The 26437-nt window shown below is 39.0% G+C and overlaps 1 protein-coding gene across 4 annotated transcripts in view; it reads left to right on the top strand.

Annotated features, from left to right (window-relative positions):
• DPY19L4 (dpy-19 like 4) overlaps positions 1 to 26139 on the top strand; it is a 52611-nt gene extending 26472 nt beyond the window's left edge. For 3 of the 4 annotated variants that reach the window (XM_073330555.1, XM_073330556.1, XM_073330554.1), the window contains 7 exons: positions 812 to 931; positions 1920 to 2040; positions 3340 to 3396; positions 6255 to 6337; positions 10552 to 10684; positions 14697 to 14855; positions 20994 to 26139. In XM_073330555.1, the coding sequence (XP_073186656.1) occupies positions 812 to 931; positions 1920 to 2040; positions 3340 to 3396; positions 6255 to 6337; positions 10552 to 10684; positions 14697 to 14855; positions 20994 to 21158 (838 nt within the window). In that variant the 3' untranslated portion in view covers positions 21159 to 26139. Of the gene's footprint in view, positions 1 to 811; positions 932 to 1919; positions 2041 to 3339; positions 3397 to 6254; positions 6338 to 10551; positions 10904 to 14696; positions 14856 to 20993 lie in introns of those variants that run through there. The other variant, XR_012157131.1, reaches the window with a different exon arrangement.
• The last annotated feature ends 298 nt before the right edge of the window (positions 26140 to 26437 follow it).

The raw sequence follows: 26437 nt of genomic DNA, 5'->3' as shown, positions 1-26437 counted from the left end.
TGATGAAATTGAACTGTCCTCTATCCCTTTTTCTGTCCTTAAATTATAGGTGCAGTTACAGGTGATTCTACAGCTTGCAGTTGGACTAATATGGCAAAGGATGATTTACCTTAAGTACAGCATACTTCAGTGCAGAATAGTTACATGTGTGTGAAGGCTTCTTGCTCTTGAATTAGATTCTCTGTTAAAGTTGTTAACACAAATAATAAATATCATAGTGCCTAGGAGCCCAAGTCATGGACCAAGCCATTGTGCTAGGAGCTAGACAAGCACACAACATAGACCGGGGTAGGCAACCTATGGCACGCGTGCCAAAGGCAGCACACGAGCGGATAGTCAGGGTCCTGGCCACTGGTCCGGGGGGCTCTGCATTTTAATTTAATTTTAAATGAAGCTTCTTAAACATTTAAAAAACCTTATTTACTTTATATACAACAATAGTTTAGTTATATATTATAGACTTATAGAAAGGGACCTTCTAAAAACATTAAAATGTATTGCTGGCACACAAAACCTTAAATTAGAATGAATAAAATGAAGACTCGGCACTCCACTTCTGAAAGGTTACCGACCCCTGACATAGACAGTCCCTGCCCCCAAAGAGCTTACAATCTAAGTACAAGACAAGAGGCGGAAGATAAATACAGACAGATGGACAGGGGGTACAAGGAAACAAAAAGACAATATTGGTCAGCATGATAGATAGTGGTATCAGCACACCAGTGGCCTGGCTGTTGTCAAATTTTTTGTAGGTATCACAACGTGATACCATGTGTGAGATAAATGCTGTTTCATTTTCTTCCAACTGCAGTGGTGAACCACTCAAAGAAAAAATTACACTTGACGATGGCCGAATTGGAGAAAGGCCAGAGATTGCTTATCATGTAATCCACACAATATTAATGGGTTCTCTTGCAATGATGTTGGAAGGGTAAGTTTTATATTGATCTTTCTGTTTTGAAAGTGGCAAAATATTACTAACTTCAGTCACCCTTTCAGAAGTTTTTCAAATTGTCCCCCTCCCACGTTTTTCTCTGAAACCCATTTGACATACAACACTACTAATTACTCTAGGAAGTAGCTTAGTGAACTTTGACCATATATCTTAAAAAAAAAAAAATAGACTATGCTTAAGTGTCTTTGGTTTCTTGAACACATTTTCTTAGGTTTGTCCCAGCATAAATCTGAGAAGTTAATTAGAACAAATTTTTAATCACCCCCCTGTTGGTCTTCAAATTCAGCTGCTGTGCTAGCATTCTTTTTAAATTCTGATGTTCCATTGAAATCTTGTGTAACTTTTTGGTGCACCAGGTAGTTCATGGTTAAGGCCGTACTTGAATCGTGGGATGATTGTCCAATAATTGCTGCTGAGTTGCGGACAAGCCATGGAAAATTGCAGGAAAGTAATAATGGACCTATTTGTGGTAATAAGGTCCATTATTACTTTTCCATGATTTTTTGCTGTCAGCAGCCTGGGGCTGAGAGCAGGAGCCTGGGGTTGAGAGCGGAGGCCCCTGCTGTCAGCCGTCCGGGGATCCCACTGTCAAAATTGCAGTGAAAGCCTAATATCGCAGGCGCTGCAATTTCCAAAATATTGCAAATTAAGTAGGACCTTATTAATGGTGTATCATGGAAACTAGAGATGGAAAAGACCTCTACTCCATCTCCTTATCTGTTTAGGACATCATGAGATGTGTGTTTTGACATGTCAAGCAATAGCAAAGCAGTTTACAAAGATATTCAGAGCATTTATTCTTATGACACTAGATGTAATGCTGTTTAAACTAGAACAATGGCATTTTCCAGACTGTCAACTGTCATCTCTAAAATAAATTTTAGAGACAGGTGTGCGTTTGTGTCTGGAGTCTGAATACAATCTGTGCAATGTCTCATCTTTGGATTTTTGCGTTGCTTCCCAGCATGAAGTACTTGTGGACTCCCTATATGTGTATGCTTGCTGCATTTGGTGTATGCTCCCCTGAGCTTTGGATGACACTTTTCAAGTGGCTTCGACTGAGAGCTGTACACCCAGTATTGCTGGTGAGTCATTGTTACCAGTCATTGTTAGCCATTGTTGGTAGTTATAGCTAATGAGTACATCTCTTTTACAAGTGGTGAGTAATAGAGAATTCTAAAGAAACATCTAAGGGTAGAAAAAGAGGGCAACCTGGACAAATATATATTGAATTGTCAGGAGAGATTGAAAAATTGTCAAACTAAACAATAGCTGGAATTATTCATATAAGATTTGTTGAGACCAATTGTCTGCTCATATTTATGCTACAGCCTCTAAGAGGCATCAGGGTTTAAGAGGGATAAATGCTGCAGTGGGAATCAGGAACACTTCTGTTGTAATCCCAGCTCTACCACTGATGTGATGAGTGGCTTTGAGTAAATCACATCTCTTTTCTGCCACATTTTACCACTCCATAAAATGGAGATCATATCCAGTTACCTGATTCAAGGGTGTGCTGAGGAATAATTATTTACTGAATGTTTGTACAATGCTTTGGACAAGTCACTTGTTATGTAAATACTAAGCAGTAATACTCTGTAAGAATTGCCAAGGCAGTTCTTCCAGTGTAATGTAATTGATACCAGGTTATGTAAGAACATCTATTTGTTTCTATTTCATGTTTTATTTTATGCATGCAATTAACTGATCTGCTTCAGTTTTAGTTGTCAGTAGATTGCTTTGCATACATTCATTACGAGAAATTACCAAAACAGTGTTGTACTACTCCTTCTTTGCAAGATGAGGTTGATTAGCTGGAATGCTGCTGTGCTGTATAATAAGCTGTTCTTTTGCATTAATACTGTGATTCTGAATGAGAGAATAAATAAGGTTAAAGGGAATCGAATTGCACTTCTCATTCTTTCTTTTTTTCTTTGTCTCTTGATCACCTCAGTGAGAGAGACACCTGTTCACTCTTGCTTCCTTCCCCAGCTCAACATTTCATCACTGTTACTTGACGAATAAGCTATTCAGACCCAATACTACTAAAGTTACAATGAGCAAAATTCTGCAGTGTTTCATCAAGTAAAATCCTGTTTGTTCATATTGAGTTTTGCTTGACTAAGAACTGCAGAATTTGTCCAAATGTCATTTAGTGTTCATGTCTGAGACTTGTTCTATTACAACTGACAGCTTTTAGATCTGCAGTGTTGTTGTATACGTTTTGGTCCCAGATATTGGAGAGATGAGATCCAATAAAAGATATTATTTTCCCACCTTGTGTCTCAGCTTTTAGGCAGAAACAGTAAATATCCCAGGTTCCATGTGTGGGGAATAAAGGAGCAATCGGTAATCATTTTATTTATTTTTTTTAAATATTCTAGGCTCTCATTCTGAGTATGGCAGTTCCAAGTATAATAGGTTTCAGCTTGTGGAAAGAGGTAAGAAAAAGAGTATTTTAATTGTTCATTGTAGGCACAGTATAAGTAATGTCTTGCTGGTGAGAAAAGATAGCACCTATGTGAAATAATCAGTAATATCAGACTGTGCTCTACTGAACATAGTTCTTTAAAAACAGCAAATAAAATATCATATAGTTGTATGTACAAGAATACATAACAATTGTGGCTGGTGCAATTAAAAAATGCATTAGTCTTTGGCCAAAGACAAACACCTTCATTTAAATTTTGGATTTATAAAGTAAAGTGATTCCACAAAGAAAATATTGCAAAAGTAAAATACTGGAACATATTTAAGAGTATGTCATCCCATGCATGTTTTCACTGAGAGGCGGTTAGGCAAGTTGGAAATAGAATTACAGAAGGCAGTTGCAAGTGCTTTATTTGAAAAGCTCCTGTCAACAAGAAATGGAATTCTTAGTTTAGAACCTCACATAGAAATATTCTAGATGTTCAAATACTACATTAAAGGATTCCATTTAGGTACTTACATAGATGTGTCCTGGTGTTAAAAAAAAGTTCAGTTCCATATTACAAAAGTTCAGAAAAGCTATTTCTAAATACTTAATTGTTTTAAACAATTTATTTATTTATGAAGTGTTAAAAGGTGTACAAATCCTTGCCATGTACATATAAAAACAACCCCAATCATTACAAATAGTGAGCTTTTGTTAAATAGACATTGCACAGGAATCAGATTGCTCTTTTAACGGGTGTTATCATATTACAGAGTGAATAGTTGTTAAACTTTAAGTTTGTAAATGGCAAAAGTATCTGAAAATTGTAGTTCTTCTCTGTACTGAGATGACATGGACACAAGAACAAATGGATATAAACTGGTCATCAACGAGTTTAGGCTCAAAATTAGCTGAAGGTTTCTAATGGAGTTCCACAGGTTGACACTGCATTGTATGAAAAAATACTTGTTTGTTTTAAACCTGCTGGCTATTAATTTCATTTGATGACACCTAGTTCTTGTGTTATGAAGAGTAAATAACACTTCCTTATTTACTTTCTCCACACCAGTCATGATTTTATAGACCTCAATCATATCCGCTCTTAGTCATCTCTTTTCCAAAATGAAAAGTTAAGGAGGAGTTAAGTTCTGGAACAGCCCTCTAAGGGGAGCAAGGGGGGCAAAAAGCCTAACTGGTTTCAAGATTGAGCTTGATAAGTTTATGGAGGGAATGGTATGATGGGACTGCCTACAATGGGATGTGGCCCATCGGCGACTGGCAGTAGCAAAAGTCCCCAATGGCCAGAGATGGGACACTAGAGAGGGAGGGCTCTGTTACTACAGAGAATTTTTTCCCAGGTATCTGCCTGATGAGTCTTGCCCACATGCTCAGGGTCTAACTGAATCAATCACCATATTGGAGTTAGGAAGGAATTTTCCCTTGGGTCAGATTGGCAGAGATCCTAGGGCAGTGGTTCTTAACCGGGGTATGCAGAGGTCTTCCAGGGGGTACTTCAATTAATCTGGATATTTGCCTAGTTTTACTAAAATTTCATACAGACAATGACTTGTTTATAGTGCTTTATATACTGATGTGTAAGTACAGTATTTGTATTCCAATTGATTTATTTTATAATTATATGATAAAAATGAGTAAGCAAGCAATTTTTCTGTAATAGTGTGCTGTGACACTTTGTATTTTTATGTCTGGTTTTGTAAGCAAGTAGTTTTTTTAAGTGAAGTGCAACTTGCGGGTACGCAAGACAAATCAAACTCCTGAAAGGAGTACAGTAGTTCGGAATGGTTGAGAGCCACTTATCTAGGGTTTTTTTGCCTTCCTCTGCAACATGGGGGGGTCACTTGCAGTTTTAAACCAGCATAAATGGTGAATTCTCTGTACCTTGAAGTCTTTAAACCATGATTTGAGGACTTCAGTATCACAGCTAGAGGTTAGGGGTCTATTACAGAAGTGGATGGGTGAGGTTCTGTGGCCTGCAATGTGCAGGATGTCAGACTAGATGATCACAATGGTCCCTTAGTGATTAAGATATAAACATCTGATTCAAATGGTTTATTATTGATGATCCGATACAATGGTATGTATAGCAGTAGAATAAGACTTCCTTTACTCGTCTTCTGACTTCACATATGCTGCCAGTGCATTTAGATTGGCTCTCTGAGAAGCCATAATGGCTAAAAAAGGTTGTCAGATATAAATCTCTTTGCAGTAAATAAAACTTGTTCAGTTGACTGGGGAATTCTGTACTTCAAATTGTTCTAACAAAACTGTTTTAAGGGTTTGGACACTAGAGGGCTCTATATGTTGCAAATCCAGTTTAAGAAGTTTGTGTCATACCATAGAACCGAACTGAAGTAATGGGGAAAAACATTGCAAAATGTTAAAAAGATCCAGATGTTATAGTAATTTTCTCTCAGAAACTTCCATAATTTTATACTGAGGAGAATTGCATTGAGGTCATTTTGAGGAACAGCAGGATACTTCAACAAAATGCATTACTAGATTAAATTAAATGGTATTGTTAGACCTACTGTTTCCCTCTGAAGAGGGACAACTGCGATTTAGTTTCCTATTGTATGCTTCAAGTTACTGTCTCAAAAACCAAAGGGAAAAAGTTTGTGGTTTTGTTTGTTTTTTTTAATATAAGGGGTCAGATTCACTCCTGGTGTAAATCCTTTGGAGTTAATTTGGACCAAAATATAGAACAGTTTTATTAGACTTTAATTGGTCATCTGTAGCGATATTTCTTTTGTGACTGTAAAGACTACCGATTACTCTTATTGCTATATTTAAAGTTACAATGTTTATGAGAGATCCCATTGGGCTTACCCTGGTATGTAATAAACTTCTGTTTATTTTCTTCAGTATTTTCCTAGGATAATGACGGAGCTTTCAGAACTGCAAGAATTTTATGACTCAGATACAGTAGAACTAATGATGTGGGTAAAGTAAGTGTGAATTCCTGGATGCGTCTCTGATTTGTTTTTGCTCAGGGCATTTTTGTTTTGAGTAATAATAGCATATTTTATCATAAGACATAAGAACGGCCATTCTGGCTCAGACCAAAGGTCCATCTAGCCCAGTATCCTGTCTTTCGACAGTGGCCAATGCCAGGTGCCCTAGAGGGAATGAACAGAACAGGTAATCACCAAGTGATCATCCCCTATTACCCATTCCCAGCTTCTGGCAAACAGAGGCTAGGGACACCATCCCTGTGCATCCTAGCTAATAGCCATTGATAGACCTATCCTCCATGAACTTATCTAGTTCTTTTTTTGAATGCTGTCATAGTCTTGGTCTTCACAACATCCTCTGGCAAGGAGTTCCACAGGTTGACACTGCATTGTATGAAAAAATACTTTTGTTTGTTTTAAACCTGCTGGCTATTAATTTCATTTGATGACACCTAGTTCTTGTGTTATGAAGAGTAAATAACACTTCCTTATTTACTTTCTCCACACCAGTCATGATTTTATAGACCTCAATCATATCCGCCCTTAGTCATCTCTTTTCCAAAATGAAAAGTCTAGTCTTATTAATCTCCTTCTCATATGGCAGCCGTTCCATACCCCTAATTATTTTTGTTGCCCTTTTCTGAACCTTTTCCAATTCCAATATATCTTTTTTTTGAGATGGGGCGACTACATCTGCATGCAGTATTCAAGATGTGGGTGTACCATGGATTTATATAGAGGCAATATATTTTCTGTTGTATTATCTATCCCTTTCCTAATGATTCCCAACATTCTGTTTGCTTTTTTGACTGCCACTGCACACTGAGTGGATGTTTTTAGTGAACTATTCACAATGACTCCAAGATCTTTCTTGAGTGGTAACAGCCAATTTAGACCCCATCATTTTATACGTATAGTTGGGATTATGTTTTCCAATGTGTGTTACTTTGCATTTATAAACATTGAATTTCATCTGCCATTTTGTTGCCCAGTCACCCAGGTTGGAGAGATCCTTTTGTAGCTCTTCGCAGTCTGCCTGTGACTTATCCATCTTGAGCAATTTTGTATCATCTGCAAATTTTGCCACCTCACTGTTTACCCCTTTTTCCAGATCATTTATGAACAAGTTGAATAGATTGGTCCCAGTACAGACCCCTGGGGGACACCACTATTTACCTCTCTCCATTCTGAAACTGACCATTTATTCCTACACTTTGTTTCCTATCTTTTAACCAGTTACCTTCCATAAGAGGACCTTCCCTCTTATCCCATGACAGCTTACTTTGCCTAAGAGCCTTTGGTGAGGGATCTTGTCAAAGGCTTTCTAAAAATCTAAGTACACCATATCAACTGGATTCCCCTTGTCCACATATTTGTTGACCCCCTCAAAGAATTCTAGTAGATTGGTAAGGCATGATTTCCCTTTACAAAAACCATGTTGAGTCTCCCCCAACAAATTATGTTCATCTATGTGTCTGACAACTTTGTTCTTTACTATAGTTTCAAGGAGTTTGGCCAGTACTGAAGTCAGGCTTATTGACTTGTAATTGTCAGGATCACCTCTAAAGCCCTTTTTAAAAATTGGCATCACATCAGCTGTCCTCCAGTCATTTGGTACAGAAGCTGATTTAAATGATAGGTTACAGACTACAGTTATTAATCAAAATCCACTTATTAATCTAAGTTTTCCCTCCATACTTGATCATGTGGTTTGGGAAGGGAAAGAAGATAGGGATTGTGGACTTGATATTACTTCCATTGAAAGCAGTAGGAGCTTGTCATTGATTTCAGTGGGAGCAGAAGCAGCGCCTGCATTATGTGTGACTTGCTTTCGTATAATTTAGTTACCAACCTTAATCACCAAGTAAAAGACTTAAGTTAGTGAATGTTATGTTCTTAGTTCTTTACATGCTAATTTTCTGATAGCTATTTGCAAAAAACATTGGTGGAGACACATATCAGGCTTGATCCTGCAAGGTGCATAACCACTTTCATTCTTAGCTGTATCAGGGCCAGGGTGCTCAGCAATTGGCAGAATCAACCCTACTGATGTAGGAAATAAGAGATTTAAGTAAAGCAGTAATGTAATGTAGTTGGTTCAAAACTTCCACTTTGACCAAGAGGCTATGTCAATTCTTGTCCATGGCTAGCTGTGTTGGTCATAACTAAGGCTATGTTTTAGTCATGGGTATTTTTAGTAAAGGTCACGGACAGGTCATGAACAGGAACCAAAAATTCATAGCCCGTGACCTGTCCCTGACTTTTACTAAAAATACCTATGACTAAAACTTGGGCGGGGGCCTGCCTGGGGCCCCCGCAGGTGCTGTGGGAGGGCGGCCCGGGTGTTGGGATACGGGATAGGTGAGGCTGGCTCTGGGCGGCGCTTACCTGGGGGTAAGTTCTGCGCACTGCCTCCACCTGCAGGCACCCCCCCCAACCCCCAGCAGCTCCCATTGGCCGCAGTTCCCGACCAATGTGAGCTGCGAAGCCAGCGTTCTGGGCGGAGGCAGCATGCAGAGCTGCCTGGCCAGGCCTCCGCCTAGCAGCTGAGCGAGGCAGGTGTCGCTGCTTCTGGGGAGCCCCCCAGGTAAGCGCCGCCCAGAGCCAGCCTCACCTATCCCGTATCCCAACCCCCTGCCCCCTCCCACACCCAAACTCTGCTGCTGGAGGTATGGTGGCCGGAGGCTACCCTGAGTCAGGTGCACAGGCCACCGCAGAAGTCATGGAAAGTCACGGAGTCCGTGACCTCTGTGACAAACTCGCAGCCTTAGTCATAACAAATACTGAGAGTACAACTGAATCTTACTTGAAGAAAAAATAATTTATCTGTAAAAGTAAACTCTCTCCCAGTGAGAACTACAGGCCCTATTTGGCCCTCACACAGTCCAACATCTGTTCTGTTGATGCTTCTGGAACTTGTGCCTTTGAGGATAGAATTGGGCCCCCTATGTTCAAATAGTTTAGTGACTTTAACTGTACGTCTTCAGAAAAGACTAGGCTGATAATTATGATGTTCCAACCAATTTCTTCTTTTTGTTAATAGCAGTGTAGGATATTTGTCACCCCTGTGGATCTTTATGGCAGCAAGTGGAACCATGCCAAGTGCTTAATGACTTTTGCATTAGCCTGCATATATTACACATCAATTACATAATTAATCATGGTGACTTGCTTTGAGATATGCTCAACAATGGGCAGTCTGACTACCACTTTTTACAGCTGTTGTTTGTATTTGTAATGAACATGGAAGTTTTTCAGTTCATAACTGAATATCTTTATTGGCTTCCGCTGGCAGGCCATGAGAGAGTTTGTTTACATTGACCGTCCGCAGGCACATGCCTGCGGTTGATTAATATAAACAAACTGACTGTCTCGCAGGCCGCAGGTTGTCCACCACTGAACTAGAGCCTGTTAAATATTTGTCTGACCTTTTTTGATAGTCAAGATGTCTAAACACATATATGTCTTTTACCAGTACATCTTCAAATAAAATAAAACCTTGCCAGGGCAGAACATATGATAAAATGAATCTGATTATTTAAAAATATTTGTTATGTGGTGGGACTTGCAGGAGCTTTTAATTGCTTTTTGTTGAGAGGTAGGTAAAATAACTGAGACATAGTTCAGAAGCTATACTCAGAAAATATCTTTATTTAAAAATTTCTATTTCTTTTATAGAAGCTCTGCTAGGTGTATATAAATATGTAGCATCTCTTTTCTTGTTCTGTGGTTTCCATTTTTTCTATAGTTATTGCCACTTTTCTTTTCCTCCTTCGCCTTCCACCCATTCCTGTGTTGGGCTGAGAGGAGAATGCCAAGTAGCACAAAGACAAGGATCCCAGTCCCTTCAGGACCAAGTGCTGTTTCATGGATTAAACAATGCAGAAATGAATGGCAGTTAGCCAACCCTTCTCTCCACTCTCTTCATCAGGAGGCCTTCTTTATCAGCTCATGCTCCTAATAAGGTTGGGCTTCCACCTAGCAATGCAAAGGACTTTGATCATGCTGCTAGGCCACTTCATAGCTGATTGCCAAGAAGAGTAGTTTCAGTTAAATGTGTAGTTAGATGCATAATGGTATCTTCATGAGCTGGAATTTTTACCTTAGCAGGTTATAAGATTCACTTAGGTGTTAGAATTGATATAAAATATTGTTTTAGAAAATATGTCCTTGTACTCAAATGCATGAAGTGATATTGTTTTTTGCAGAAGACAGGCTCCTGTTGCTGCTGTGTTTGCTGGAAGTCCACAGCTAATGGGTATGATTAAGCTGTGTACTGGATGGATGGTGACAAGTCTACCTTTATATGATGATGATGATCTTCTACGAAGAAATGAGAATGTGAGTATCTGATTCCAAAAATGTATTGTGGTATCAGTGATTCATTCTTCATTCGTTATGTGGAAAATGAGTTGAGGTGCTTGATATGTGTAGGAGCACTGAAAATTATACATGCCAAAGAAGATAAGTGAAGGGCACCTGACGGTCTTGTGGAGTTGGAGTTCCAACATGGGATCCAAGTTCAGGTCTCCATGTCCCTTGTTTCCCGGACCACCTGGGGTGAGGAATTTTTATTACTTTATTTATGCCAGTGCCCACCATGTGGTAGGTGCTTTATAGACATTAAAGAACAATGGAGTTTATATTCTAAGGATAGACAAGTAGCCAGAGGTTGGGGAAGGGTAACAATAATAGATTATATACATGCAGCATGATTCACCATAAGCAACATGGCAGAAGTGGGTTTTAAGAGGGACATGATGGGAGAGTTGTGGACTTGCTGAGCTCAGGGAGGTTTTGCCATGCATAGAAGACTTTGTGGAAGAAGGCACAAAGTGATTGTATGAGAAGCTGGCAAATGGGTGGACAAGGCTGGGAACACTGATTGAAGGGCATCGGTGGCCAATGTGAAGTATGACAAAGTAAGATAAGTAAAGAGGGACAGAGTTTTATGGAGCTGTGAAGGTGGTGTCAGAAACCTTAAGTTTGACATAAGAGTGGCTGGAGAACAAGAAGAGAGATTGAAAAAGCACGATCATATTAGTGGGCAAGAAAGATAAATTTAGTGACTGCATTTTGTCTGGATTGAAGAGCAATGTATATGTTTGAGAAACCAGAGAGGAGGATGTTGCAGTAGTCAAGCAGGATATAATGAGGTCCAGAATGAGAGATTTGGCTGTGGAGATGGAAAGAAAAGGACAGATCTTGGGCATATTAAGAGGAATGCTTAAAAGAAGTTGCAGGACTTGCATAATGCCTGGATGTGTGGGATGAGGAAGAGGGAAGAGTCAAAATAACCCTCTGTGCATCAAGTTGGACCCCACTGGTATAATTGCTCAAAAGTCCTCCCATAAATGGGTACATAGGAGTGCAAAATAATATTAACTCATTTCAAAACAGTAAAAATCCCACTCTTTGTATACTGATAGTGTGTGTGTGTATATGTATGTGGTCTCTCTGGTTATTTGGTAAATTCAAGGTAGGCCAAATTCTTGGGACCCATTTAATTTAGATTATAGTGATTTTAATTTTTTCTGCACCTATGTAGGATTCAGAGTAGCAGCCGTGTTAGTCTGTATTCGCAAAAAGAAAAGGAGTACTTGTGGCACCTTAGAGACGAACAAATTTATTTGAGCATAAGCTTTCGTAAGCTACAGCTGTAGCTCACGAAAGCTTATGCTCAAATAAATTTGTTCGTCTCTAAGGTGCCACAAGTACTCCTTTTCTTTATGTAGGATTATAATTTTTCCCCATGTAGAATCATTTAATATTCAGACCCAGTAAAGTCACTGAATTTAGCACAATTTCTAGTATTGTAGTATAGTGTGTCCTCATTTATGTATTCATCTCTGTGTCCCATGAATTAATTTCCCTTGATTGCAAGAGAGGTTTTTTGGATCATTACAAAAATGCAGAAGTGAAGAGCTAACTTTCTGGGTTATGACATGGTTCTGGGCTACCAGTTGAACTCATGGGCAGGTATAGACCTGGATCACTGGAGTCTGAGACAAACATCTTTCAATGAAGAGATTATAGGATGTTTTGCTACTTAACTGAACCATGGAGAAGAACTGACATCTACTTTGACCATCCGTGTTGGAATTGTGTTGTATTCCAGGACCCCAAGGATACTATATAAACAATTGGCTTCGGAACAGTGAAACATCGGTAGGCCTGAATGACACTAGAAATCATTTTGTTGCCAGACAGTCTTGTTTGAGAATACAACAAAAAAATAAATTGGAGAGTTAAGAGTTATTGATTGAGGAGAGATAATTTCTTATTTTACTGGGTTTAACGCCTTGACACTATTACCTTCTGTCTTCTCACTATCGGTAAATTCTGAGGGTATGTTTACACTGCAAATGGCAAAGCAGCACGGCTACAGCTATGCCACTGTAGTGTAGACCCTTACTACAGCGACAGCAGAGGTTTTTCCGTCACTATAGTAAATCCACCCCCCTGTGAGGTGACAGTTCAGAATTCTTCTGTCGACCTACTGGTGTCTACACCATGTCTCTGAGGGGTGTGAAATTTTCACACCTGAGAGTGATGTAGCTAGGTCGACCTAAGTTTTTTGATGTAGACCAGGCCTGAGTCTCAGCACAACTTTAGAAACTGCATTTTCCAGCAGTGGTATTTTCTGAACAGGAATCGACTGCCTCACATTATGATTTTAGATGCCCTTTGGCTTATTTTTCCTTCCATTCCCCTCTTGCCTGTTGATCTCCAATGAGTTGTTTTTTCCTGACATCAAAAAACAGAATCTAAGCAGACGTTTCCAAAGTTTTTAGCAGAGCACTTCCGTAGTAGTGGTCAGTAGCTGGTGCAGAATATCAATGAAGCCATGAAAGGTAAAAAAGTGTTCCAAGTTTTTTGTTTAGAAGGACTTGCCCGATCACCTGCTATTACCACAGGGACTACTCTACAAGGAAATTGAGATCATTCCCTGTCTGAGGGTGATGCAAAAGCAGGGGTGGGCAAAATTTTTGGCCCGAGAGCCACATCGAGGTTGCAAAACTGTATGGAGAGCTGGGTAGGGAAGGCTGTGCCTCCCCAAACAGCCTGGCCTCCACCCCCTATCCGACCCCCTCCCACTTCCCGCCCCCCTGGGATCCCACCTGCTATCCAACCCCCCAGCCCCCGTCCCCTGACTGCCCATACCCCTATCCATGCCCCTGCCCCCCCCCCAGGACCCCACCCCCTATCCAACCCCCCCCGCTCCCTGTCGTCATCCTCCAGGAACCTCTGCCCCATCCAACTGCCCCCTGTCCTCTGACTGCCCCCCAGGACCCCATGCCCCTTATCAAAGCCCCCGACCCCCTTACCATGCTGCTCAGAGCAGCATGTCTGGCAGCTGCGCCGCCTGGCTATAGCCAGACATACTGCCGCGCTGCCCTGCAGGAGCGCACAGCCTTGCCGCCCAGAGCGCTGGCAGCGCGGTGGTGTGGCTGTGGGGCAGGGGGCTAGCCTCCCCAGCCAGGAGCTCAGGGGCCGGGCAGGACGATCCTGCGGGCCGGATGTGGCCCACGGGCCGTAGTTTGCCCACCTCTGTGCAAAAGTATAGTAGGAGAGTAGTAGTGTCTCATCACTCTCTAGGAACTCACCAGCTGACTTCAGAAGCATGTGATGGATTCCAGAGTGAACCATATGTCTTCTCCTTCATTAGAAGAATATTCAGCCCAACTGGGAAGATGAAGGAATTAAGCGTATTTGAGTTGGGAGGATGGGCAGAGCTGGGAGCAGAGTGGAAATAGATTTTCAAAGTTCTGCTCTTGAAGGAAAGGCTGTTAAAGCAGGATTTCCCAACCTCTTATGGCAATTTTACTAGGTTAACAGCCCAAGACCTCAATTATAGCAGAGTCTACAATGTTTCCCATTCAGCTCCCCATGGTCTTATCAGCTATGGAGCTTTGGCTTTCGACAGTTGTCATAAGTTAAAAATACTCGCCCACTAAAGGACTGACACTGAGTCTTATCTTTTAAGATTCCTCCTCCTTATCTTGAAAACCAGTCACAGAAGCCTGAAGCATTATTCATGAAATCCTGTAGAATCATATACCAGTGCTTGTAATCCATGGTTGCTAAATACTCTCGACAAATGTCTAGTGTATCAGAGACTTTAAACCTTATGACTAGTCTCCAGAAATCCATTTCACCGACAAAAAAATATTTTACCCTTAGATATTTCTGGAAATGTATTGAGTAGCAAATGTATACAATTATATTTTTTAAATAACTGCCTTTTATAATTTGATGTATATGTAACTTCTTATTCCAATTACCCAGTGTATTTAATATGCATTTAATTTTCCATGGTTTTAATTCGGAGTAAATATTTTCTAATCTACAGGTTTATCAGATCTATTCAAAAAGGTCTGCCGAGGATATTTATAAGATACTCACATCCTATAAAGCCACCTACCTAATTATAGAGGATTCAATTTGCAATGAGGTTGGACCTGTGAAAGGATGTAGGGTTAAAGACTTATTGGATATTGCTAATGGCCATGTAAGTAGCACCTGGAAAAAAGTCAAATGTTTGAATGGATAAAGTAATTGGTTAAATTTAAAGAAAAATTAAATTAAATTGCCACAGGAATACTTGTTTTGCCGGTTACAGTTGGCGTGCAGTCTGGAATTGATAAATATCTTAGTGAATGTTAAGCTTTTGTTTTGAGAACTCCCTTCTTTTTGAATGTTTTGAAACATATGATCTTTCCCCCAGGTTGTTCCTTAACCCTGCTGAGTAATCCCTTCTGATATGTTGGCACCTAATTGTGTTGCTTCTCCATCAGTCATTAAATATCTAAGCCTATACAATTAAATGATTTTTATATCTAAAATAACTAGCAAAGTTTATGAAAGGGTTCTGTAGAGTATGTCCTCTTAGGCTTATCTTGATTATGACATAAGGTGTATTTTTAAAACCCTAGTGCAGACAGAGCAAAGTTGTATTGTAATGCATTAGCTTGGTCACCTCTACCAGCTAACGTATTACAAAAAACTTATTCTGTCTACGGTAGATTTTTAAAATGTGGTAGTTACAACGTTTTAGGTAAACAAGCCCTTCAATACCACTGTGCAAGATGAGCACCAAACAGGGAATTAAGATCTGCTTAGACCTCTTCATACTGGATTCTGCTTTTTGCCTTTTCCAGGTTTAGTAACTCTTGCTTACTCTGTTGGTAGGGCTTGGTTTTGGTTTTATTTTGTGATGGGGGTGGAGTTAGTGGCTATTCATGTCTTCAGCTTCCGTGAGAAGTCTTTCCAAAAAGTGAGTCTTACAACTTGCTTGGGAAAGGATCAGGCTTTGACTCAGAAGATACAAATGCGTGGATCACTGTGCATGCATCTTTGAGAGGAAAGGACATAGTTTACTGACAAGCTGGCAGTGAAAGCAAGCATTTCTTGCCACTCTTGCTGCCCGGGTGTCCAAGCTTTGCAATTAGTCCAGTAAGACTGAGACTTCATACTACTTTGAATAAAGAGAAAAATTAGCATCACTGGCGTTTTTGAAGTATATTACTTCAGTCTCACGGGTTTCAGTTTAAGCCAGACACACTTCATCTCGGTACTAATCACTAAGAGATCTTTGTAACTGTTAATTCTGTTTGTTGAGAAGAAGGAAGGAAGCTGAGTGTCATTCACTCATTGATGCCAGCCGCGCACATGGCATCTCACCAAGCGATTTCCTAGAAAGATTGAAGAGGAGGCAGAGACTAAATTGGTCTCTCTTAAATTCTGCATGTGAGAACTGTCAGAGATGAGGACAACTGCCTAATACAGCTCTCTGGGTCTATTTAGAGAAATGATTAAAACCCATCATATTGCTTCCCCATTCACTCCAGAGAAGTCTTACAAAAGTGTGAACAACACCGTGTGATGAACTGCCAGAGGCTGCAGAAAGGCTGATTGTATGAGGAATGAATGGTGTGGAGAAAGTGAATAGAGACGTTTCAGAGTAACAGCCGTGTTAGTCTGTATTCGCAAAAAGATGCATCCGATGAAGTGAGTTGTAGCTCACAAAAGCTTATGCTCAAATAAATTGGTTAGTCTCTAAGGTACCACAAGTACTCCTTTTCTTTTTGTGAATAGAGAAGTGTTATTTAACCCCTAAAATGGTATAAGAGGTCACCCAATGAAATTAATAGGCAGCAGGTTTGAAAACAAATATAAAGAATTACTTCTCGCAACACATAGTCAACCTGTAGAACTCATGGTGAGGGGATGTTTTGAAGGCCAAAGGTATAACTGGGTTTGAAAAAGAATTAGATAAGGTCATGGAGGATAAGTCTATCAATGGCTATTAGCCAACATGGTCAGGGATGCAACCCCATGCTCTGGATGTCCCTAAATCTCTGACTGCCAGAAGCTGGAACTAGACTATCAGGGATGGATCACTCACTATTTTCAAAAAGAGAGATAGGGTCAACTGTGGCAACTATTGAGGCATTGCCCTCCTCTCCAATGCTGGGAAGATTCTTGCTACAATTGTACTGAATCCCTGCTCCCTCTTGCAGAGGAAGTACTTCTAAAATCCCAATATGGCTTCAGGCTGTCATGAGGCACCATGAACATGATTTTTGCAGCCACGCAGATCCAGAAAAAATATCAAGAACAACACAAGGAGCTGTATATGGCCTTTTCGCCATCTGACCAAAGCCTTCAACTCTATTAACCATGACGCTCTGTGGAAAATCATGTCAAAGTTGGCTGCCCAAGCAAATTTATCACCATTCTGAGACTCCTCCAGGACCATATGACTGCCTCCATGGTATGCAGTGGCTCTACCTCTGAGCCCTGTGTTATCCGAACTGGCATAAAACAAGGTTGTGTACTGGCACCCACCCTCTTCTCCATTTTCTTAGCAACTGTGAAAACATTAACCCCGTGCCATCTACCACAAGGCATTGGCATCCAATATGAGACCGATGGCAACCTCTTCAACCTTTTTTGTCTCCAAGACAGAACTAAAGTAATATCAGCAACAATAACCAAACTCCAATATGCAGAGGATTATGCTGTAGTTTCACACTCAAAGGAGGATCTACAAACAGCCCTTAATTGCTCCTCTGAAGCTTACAAAAGCCTAGGGCTTACTCTGAACATCAGCAAAACAAAAGTTCTTCACCAGCCAGGTCCTGGTCAATCATCAGACCCAGCAATGAAGATCTACATTGACAGAGAAGAACTGGAAAATGTAGAACAGTTTGTTTATCTTGGCAGCCCTCTCTCTGAGAGCAGACATAGACATCAAGATTCAGCACAGAATCCGCCGTGCCAGCCTTGCCTTTGGCAGACTGTCTCACCAGGTGTTCAACAGTCACGACATCAGAACACGCACAAGATTTTTAGTTTATAAAGCAGTGGTAATCCTAACTCTCATCTATGTCTGTGAAACTTGCATGACTTATAGAAAACACCTGAAACGCCAGTACCAGCCCTTTCTTTAGAAGATCCTCAACATAAAGTGGGAGGATCGCTGCGCTAATGTCAGCATCCTCACAGAGGCACAGTATCTTCAGCATTGAAGCCCTGATTATCCAGGACCAGCTGAGGTGGAGCCGGCATTGTGTTCGCATGCCTGATGTATACTTATCAGAATAATTGCCGTACGCCCAACTTACTTTACCAAAGGAGAAAGGAAATGGGGAGGCCAAAAGAAACGCATTAGAGACATCCTCAAGATGGTGTGGCATTGACACCACATACTGTGAGGCAGTAGCCCAGGATAGGAATAACTGGCAAAGATTTGTCCATGAAGGAACATCCATTTTTGAGGAAAGTCACCTTGCCCTGGTGGCAGAAAAATGCCAGAAAAGAAAGGATAGATGACTGTCATGCAGCAATTGTGGCCCAACCCTGACTTCCAACACTATCTGCAATGTCTGCTAATGAGCCTGCGGCTCAAGGATTGGATACCAAACAACCCATTAAAAAATAAAACCTGTGAAAGAGATTATCCTTGACCTTGAGGGATCGACTATTAATAATTGCCCTGTTCTGTTTGTTCCCTCAGAAGCATCTGGCACTGGTTGCTATCAGAAGACAGGATACTGGGCTAGATGAACCATTGATTGGACCAAGTATGGCCATTCTTATTTTTTGAGCTACTCAGACATTTCAAATTCATTCTCCCCAACACTTATAGTTTTATCTGTCGTTCTAATCCTTTCCTTCTCTATCAGTGACAAAATCATTGTCCTCCCTGTCTCCCAGGCTTCATATTCTGGGGTCATCTTTGATTTTTCTCTCATCATTTCCCACTTCTTCTCCTCTCTTTTGCGAAGTCCTGCTCTTCATTTTTAATAACACCAAAATCCTTCCTTTCCTTCACTGTAAAACCACTGTCCATGCCTTTGTCATTTTTTGCCTTGATTAATGTGCTTTTCTCCTCTGCTCCTGCAAAAACACAACTGCTGCAATCTGTTTCCTCTCTTAGCACTGGCGTCCGGCTACCATGTTGTTCCTTTCTGAATCTCTTCATTTGCTTCCTCACTTACTTCATCAGATGCAAGCTTCTTACCCTCACTTTCAAGTTTCTATGTGATCTTGCCCCCATCTTCATCTCTGTTTCCATTTTCTCTTACTTCCTGTCTGGCTCCCTACATCCCACCTAATCCTTTCCCCTAATTGTTCTTTCTTCTCTTCTGGCTCTCAGGCCATGTCTACAGCTACAGTGTGGTAGCACCATAGTGTAGGTACTTCCTACGGAAATGGGGAAGGGGCTTTTCCATCAGTGTAGGTAATCCACCTCCCCAAGCAGCGGTAGCTAGGTTGGCAAAATAATTATTCTATTGACATAATTGTGTCTACCGCAGTGTTTAGGTTGGCTTGACTTTTAACTATAGACCAGATTTCAGCTGCACACCTTCACCGTCTGCTTGTTTACAACCCTCTTGTGTTCATCTGTCAAGCACCTTTCTTTTTCAAATCTTTTCCTAAATCCCATTTCTTCAGCAGTCCTTTTGCAGGACCTTCTCTATCAATGATTTCCACATCTTCCCTTATCTAAACTGTTATCAGACATCTTGTCTTGTATTCACTTTTTTTTATTCTTTGACTATAAACTCTTCATTGTCAGGAATGCAAATACATGAAGTAATAAAACGACTCAATGATTTCTTGACCAGGTGGCCAGAGAACAAGCAGGGTTGTTTGATTTATGGTGCGTTTGTGAGCGAGAATGCAAAAAAATCATAGAATTGTGCAAAATGAAGAATCCAACATTTATCAGTGGCCCTGTTAAACTTTTTAGATTGTTTTTAAATTGTCTGAGGTTGTACGTTCAGGTTTGATTTACCTAATCCAGGTCTGTCTATTGCAAGCAAGAAGAGAAAGGGGAAGTTCTCTGCAGAGTTGTACTTTTTATTTCCCTTTACCTTACCCCCCTTAAATTCTCTGACCTGCTGTATATTTACAGGTCTATATTATGCTGAAGACTCAGTTTAAACATTTTATGCAGCAGAAAACTATTTGAAATGGCTTGACTGGCCAACGTAATAGGAATAAATCATGCTAGAACCATGTATTTAAAAAGTTGTGATAGCCTATTCTCATAGCTAATAAGTATACAAGTATAGCTCAAAGTTTTGTGTTTAATATTTAAAAACTAGTGATAGTTTCAGTCTCCGGCCTACACGGTTAGGTCAACGTAAGCTGCTTTCATCGACCTAGCTGTGGAAGTGTATTCATTTAAATTTGGCTCCGCCAACATAAGTGCCTCTACACCAGTAACACCACCTCTCTGAGCAGTGTAGAGTCATAGTCAGTGTAATTAGGTCAACGCAGTGTCAGTCAGTGTAAGCAACGTAGTGTCTACACTGTTTCTGGCTTCCAGGAGCCATCCTACAATGCCCCACACTGACAGTATAATCAATGCAGGTGTTCCTGGTGAGGATGCACACCTCCAACACAAGGTGCCAAGTGTGTGCACACAAGCAATTTTAATAACTGCTGTGACTGTGTGCTGACTTAAGTTGACATAATTTTGTAGTGTAGACATGGGCTTAGTCAACAGTTATTTCTAATTAACTTTATGTCGATAACTTGAGAGTGAGGGGTTCATTTCTCTTATCACCAAATTAACAGGAAAGACAGCGGGTCTCTGTAACTCTTTGCTCAGTATTAGTCAGTGCTATAGATGTGTGTGTTAAACAGGGCTGTATTAAAGAAGAAAAGGGAAGGCTAGATGGCTTAAGAAACGGATAATGAGATGTGAAGCTTTAGGCTGGTTTGAATCAACTTCATGGCTGTGGTAATTGACACCCATGTTTTCAGTCTCTGCAAGGGGGTCAATGAGTTAATTGGTCTTGGAAAGTGAATTTCTTTCTGATCCCCAGAATTGCTCCCTGCAGGTCTGATTTGAAGTTGGTTGACAGGGTGATGTGGATAACTTTGCATTGCGCTGCTCATGCTTTCTACTTCTATCTTATAGAGGATTTTTGTTTTCAGGGCTATTAATCTAGCACTGGCATTAATCAATTCACAAGCATTAAGTTTAAAAAAAAAAGTATAGGGGAAAATGTTTTCAGCCATTTATGTATATTTATGTTATCTCTATTGGAATTGTATAATATAGAAATGAAAGATTAATTATATGTTCTGTGATGAGATTTCTCTTAACAAATTTCTTCTCCTCTGATAGGTGGTTTGTGATGAAGGTGACAGTTATGCCTACTCTAAATATGGACGATTTTGTCACGAGATCAAAATGAACTATTCTCCATATGTGAATTATTTTACTCGGGTATACTGGAACAGATCCTACTTTGTGTATAAAATCAACACTGTGATATCCTTCCAATCTTGAAAAATCATGGAGACTTCTTTTTGAAGATTGACCATGTATGGAATTAATAGGAGTTCCTATTTTAAAAGTGGCTTTTTTACAGATCGAAGTGGGAACATGCAGAATGCTTATTCTGTTAGTTTACCAAACTGGAAGTCTGGACTACAACTCAACAAGCAAGAGTACCACCCTCTAAGGAAATGTGAGCACTAGTCAATTTTGCAGTCTACAAAGTGTGACCATCTTCCGTAATTCTTACATTTGTCTTTCCAGTTTTTCCTATTTTGAATCATCCTAATTTTCATGGAAATAAAATGTCTAACTTAAATATTACAACAAATAATTAAATAACTTTTAGATGGACCTATTTTGGAAACTACAGAAAAATTACATTCAGACATTTGGGGATGATTTAAATTCAAGTTGTTATACAGCTTTCATTTTCTGGCATTTGAAATCATCAGTGTCCCAAGTAAGAGTCCATGCAAATACTTTGATTTTCTGTTAATAGGACTGTCTTTAACTATGTGCATTACTATTACACACACACACACATTCAAACATTTTCTGGGTGTAGGTGTAACATTTTTGTATGAGCCAAATCCTGAAGATTTTATTTAGGCAAACCACCCATAAATTTGACTTCAGTGCACGGACAAAGGGGTCCACCTACATGGACAAGTTGGCAGGATCAGGATTTTAGTTTGGACTGAGCAAGTCTTTGGGATTTGTCCACATTAGATAATATATACTTATTCATTTTAATAGTTATTATGTAGTTAGTCTTGGTAAAATACAGCCACAATTTTATTTAAAACCCCCACACACAATGAAGTCATGTTAAAACAGTTGATAACTATTTTTTAAATATCTGCATATAATGAATTAAGAGTATACTGTCATGGTATTTTTTCAAAATTTTAGAAAATATTTTGCCCCCTAACTTTACTCCTTTCCCACATCACTCTAGTCAGTGTTCTTAATGAATTCTCCATTTATGCAGTTTATTTTGTTGCAACTTGCTGTGCTTCTGCTATAATAGATGTTTGTTTGCCTCCTATTTTTGGCCTGATCTTGGAGTCCTGAAACAAAACACCCCAAAAGTAAGGGACATCTTGCATGAGGTCTGCAAAACCATTCCCGCTGTGTCTGCTGGAAAAATGTAAATCCAAAGAATTCAACTTCTATGAAGTGAGCATATACAGCAAGAATATGGTGCAGGGGTATGCTTACCATGTCCTCTGCACGTAGGTTTATTTATTGTTATACTAACAGTGCTGCATTATCAAACAACTCTGGAGTGATCTTTTTTTCAAAATTCTTTATTGTTGCCGATGTTGTCATATCTGTAGTCCAGTTTTCATTTCTAGATGTGCTAATTTTTGAGACCTGAAAACCTTGACAATGTTTTAAATTATCCACTTTATTTGAAACCATGGCTCAGATAAATCCATTAAACAAAATAATAATGGGCTCAGTGATCTGAAGGAAAAATGGTTTTTAGTATAATTGAGTGACAGGGTACAGTAAGTAGCCTTATATCAGATGTAGCCTTGACACATCCATTATAGTAAGAATGGGTGTGGGTGTTTGTGTGTATTATATATAAAGTCTACTCACAATGTGCACTCTTTGTGTGTTTATACACACATGCACTTGTGTATACTGCACTGAACATTTTTCAGACTTTTCAGTCACTACAGTAAACTAATGCATTATCTTCAGCTACTGCAAGCTGTGGGAACCTTTTTAGTGGTCTTTTCTGTATGTGATAGAATGAATGTAGATGTATTTAATATTTTGAAATAATTGTAGAACTCCAGATGCAGTTGGAGTTCATTATGATTGACTGACTGTCAGGGATGTCATACTTATGTCTCATTCCTAGTAAACGCATGAGCCTAAATATTAATGAATTTCATTTCATAATAGCAATAAGGCATTCCAGGTAGTGAATTTCAGGGTGACTGTTGCACTCCTTGGTGGCTGAAGTCACTTAGCCAATGGCCTCATGCCTTATAACAGCATTCAATGTGCAATATTTTAATTACCCTGCAATGGACTGCCTATTGTGTTTTACTGCAGTGCTGTGTGTATATAGTACTTACTAGTACGTAGCGTGAATACATACACATAGAATACATATGTATAGAAAAATACAGCTAATGGCCATTCTACACATCTGAAAATAAATCCCAGCTGTAGCACATTGGCCTTTATACATTTGAATAGATATGTTAGCTCTTGTTTGAACCGTGATATAATATTGTTAAGTGTTGTCATTCTTTTTAAGTAGTGATGCTACTTCCGTTGATTCTGCTTTAGGAGAATCAAAATTAGGAGGATTTTTAATGTGTTCATTATTTTTTATATATATATATTATATATATTAGAAAAAATTATATCACAGCAGCATTGGGTTATCAGGCTAAAGAAAACAGAAAAAGAATCTCTTGTAACTATGGGAAAATGTAGCCATTGTAATCCTGTTAAAAGGCAAAAATATTTAAATAATTAACCTAAAAATCAAAACTTTGGTTTGAACATCCAATCCAGTTGCTGACCTGCTTATGAAGTAGCCAAAAAAAGTGTCATCTACTAAAGGTCTATTCTATTTCCCACTTTTTGTGTAGAACACAGGTTCTATGGTGTTCCCGGGAAGGATTAAATAGGGCTTTTCATACAAGTAAGATGCAGTTATGCCCTAACTTGCTTTCCAGCTTAGGTCACTAGCATTACAAGCCTACTAAATGAATAAAAACTCCTGGTTGTGAGGGTGGGAGAACATACTGAAAAATCACATCTGTTTTACTGTAGAAATTGCAATCCATTTGAAATATGTGCCTTGAAAGCTTTATTAAACAAAATCTTTCAACTTGTGTTTATTTTTGTGAAGATTTTTAATCCATTTCCTCTGGTCTATAGAGTTTCAATTGTATCTTATTTTCAGCAGGAAAAGATCCTAGCAACCTCCTTGAAAGGTGCTGCTGCTGTGAATGGCACAGCTAGCGTCGTGCCAGCCATTTTGTTCACAACCATTGACTCCACCAGCCCAGAAAGACTGATAAATTTACATGGCAAGTTGTTGTTTTTGTTCTGGCTTACTTCCTCCTTCCCCCTGTGAGCCCTCAATGAACAAAAATATTATCTGAAAAGATTATAGAAGGTTATGGAAGATTGAGCAATAAAATACTCCTAACCTTTCACCTTTAGATCTCTGGTTTCAGATTTAGTCAGATCACAAGTGAAATGAGATTGGTGATCTCAGCCTAAAACATACTTATCCAGACTGATTCCAAACTACCACATAATTTGACACAATTTTGCATGATTGTCTAGAAGAAATGTAGGACTGGATTAGCAAGGGTGATAGAGGTCATGATTAAGATGCTTTGTCCAAACGATGCAACACTCCCATTAATTATTTAATACATTGAAAGAGCACTTTCACTTCCTCCAAAATAAATAAATTTTTTTAGCTAACTGACAGCTGCCATCATTAGGAAACAAAAGCTAGTGTTACAAAGAACAAGTGTTTAATAGACATTTTAGGTTTTTCCAGTTACTCACATTGTTGCATATTAAAATATAAATAGTAAATATTTAGGGACCAAATCTAGCTTGTCTTACTCATGTAATTAGTGTCCAGTCAAATATCCCTTTGGCTTCACAGGAATAAAAATTTCAAGATTAGGTCCTAGATTTGTAAATTTTCAGTGAACCACATGTTGATTACCGATGTTAACTTTATACAATCCCTGTATTTTGACCAAAACCGATACGTGTGTGCAGATGCATTTAGAGAGTTCTTCTATCCTGCAATCATGTTTTGGAGACTTTAAATGTGTAATTATTATTACTAATGGCAGTTAAACTGCTAAATCCCCTTGTACTGATATGCAAATAGATTCCAAAGTACATTGGAATAAGGATGTAGCAAAAATTGAGCTTATTTCAATTCAAGTAGGCTTGGCAGGATTGGATTATTGTGATGGATAATATAAATATTTAAGCATTTTTTTAAAAATTTTATCTAGTAAAATGTTCACAGTTGTGAGAAATTATTGGTGGGTCAGACCATTATTTACTGACAGTAGATTTTAAGATTCAAAAAGTTAAATCTTTAACTGTTAAAACACAAATTGTCAAAATCAGATATCAAAATGTTCACTGAATACCCTTAATCAAACTCTAAGTTCTTAGGTAGCATTTTTCTTTCTTTGCCTATCTGTAAGTTTTCAATTATGGATGGAAATTTTTTTGTTGGTTTGTGTGTGTACAGTGAAGTCAATGTTTACCTACATTTACTGATAAAAATCTAATCCTTCCAAGTCTAAATACTGTACAAGCAATATTTCACTGAAATAATACCTCATCTTTAAGCTGTTTAATCGTGTGTTGAATATTCTTAATACTGAATTTTAGTAAAGCAGTGGAAGCTAAGGGAACATGCAGTGCATGTGTATACAGTACCATTCTTTTTACGTTATCAGTACAGCCAAATATGTTTAAAGACTTTTCTGAACTGTTTAGTACCTTAATTGCTGTTCAAATGTGTTACTAGAACTGGTGATATTTTAGACATCAGTACAATTAAATGCATGTGTGATTCTACTTTTGAAAGTGATGAGATTATAAAGGTTTTTTTATTTGATGGGGAAAAGGGGTGCGTGCAGTGTATTATATAAAATTTTAACGTTGTACTTTGAGTACAGAAACATCTTGCTGGCAATGGCTTTATTTTTTCCTGTTGACACTTATTGGTAGTGCATGTGGCATAATTGACCTATCCAATCATGTGCAAGTATTTAATGACAAATCTAAAAGAAATTGTACTGTCTGTCTTCTGGGACAGATCGCTCTCAATACAGTTGGTATACCGTAACTATTTTCTCCTATGACAGACGTTTCACCTTGCAAAAGACTAAATGCTAAAACTGATGAATATGGATCACTTGAGACAAACTTTTTACCTTTTGCTTTTGAGACCTCGAATATTCTTTCATAAGGAAAGAAGTTTCTTAGTTTATGGTAAAATAACCTGCTTGTTCTGTTACAGTAATAAAATTGTTTTTGTATTTTTTGCTTACACAATAACTTTCAAGTTAGCTAAAAGATTGTGTAAAGGTCTTCAGATATTTCTGTCTTTTGGTGCAGAATAATAATCACAAAGCACTTCAGCAATATCCAACCTATTAAAGCTGGATCCATGTATCACAGTGACCATGACTAGCTGTTGAGAAACATATTGGTACAAAGTAGACCAGCAAAATAAAAGATGTTTCATGTCAAATGATGAG

Source organism: Lepidochelys kempii, chromosome 2 (genome assembly GCF_965140265.1).
Source record: "Lepidochelys kempii isolate rLepKem1 chromosome 2, rLepKem1.hap2, whole genome shotgun sequence".
NCBI classification, from domain to species: domain Eukaryota; kingdom Metazoa; phylum Chordata; order Testudines; family Cheloniidae; genus Lepidochelys; species Lepidochelys kempii.
The sequence above is the reverse complement of the archived record's forward strand: the minus strand, read 5'-3'. Positions and strand labels throughout refer to the sequence as shown.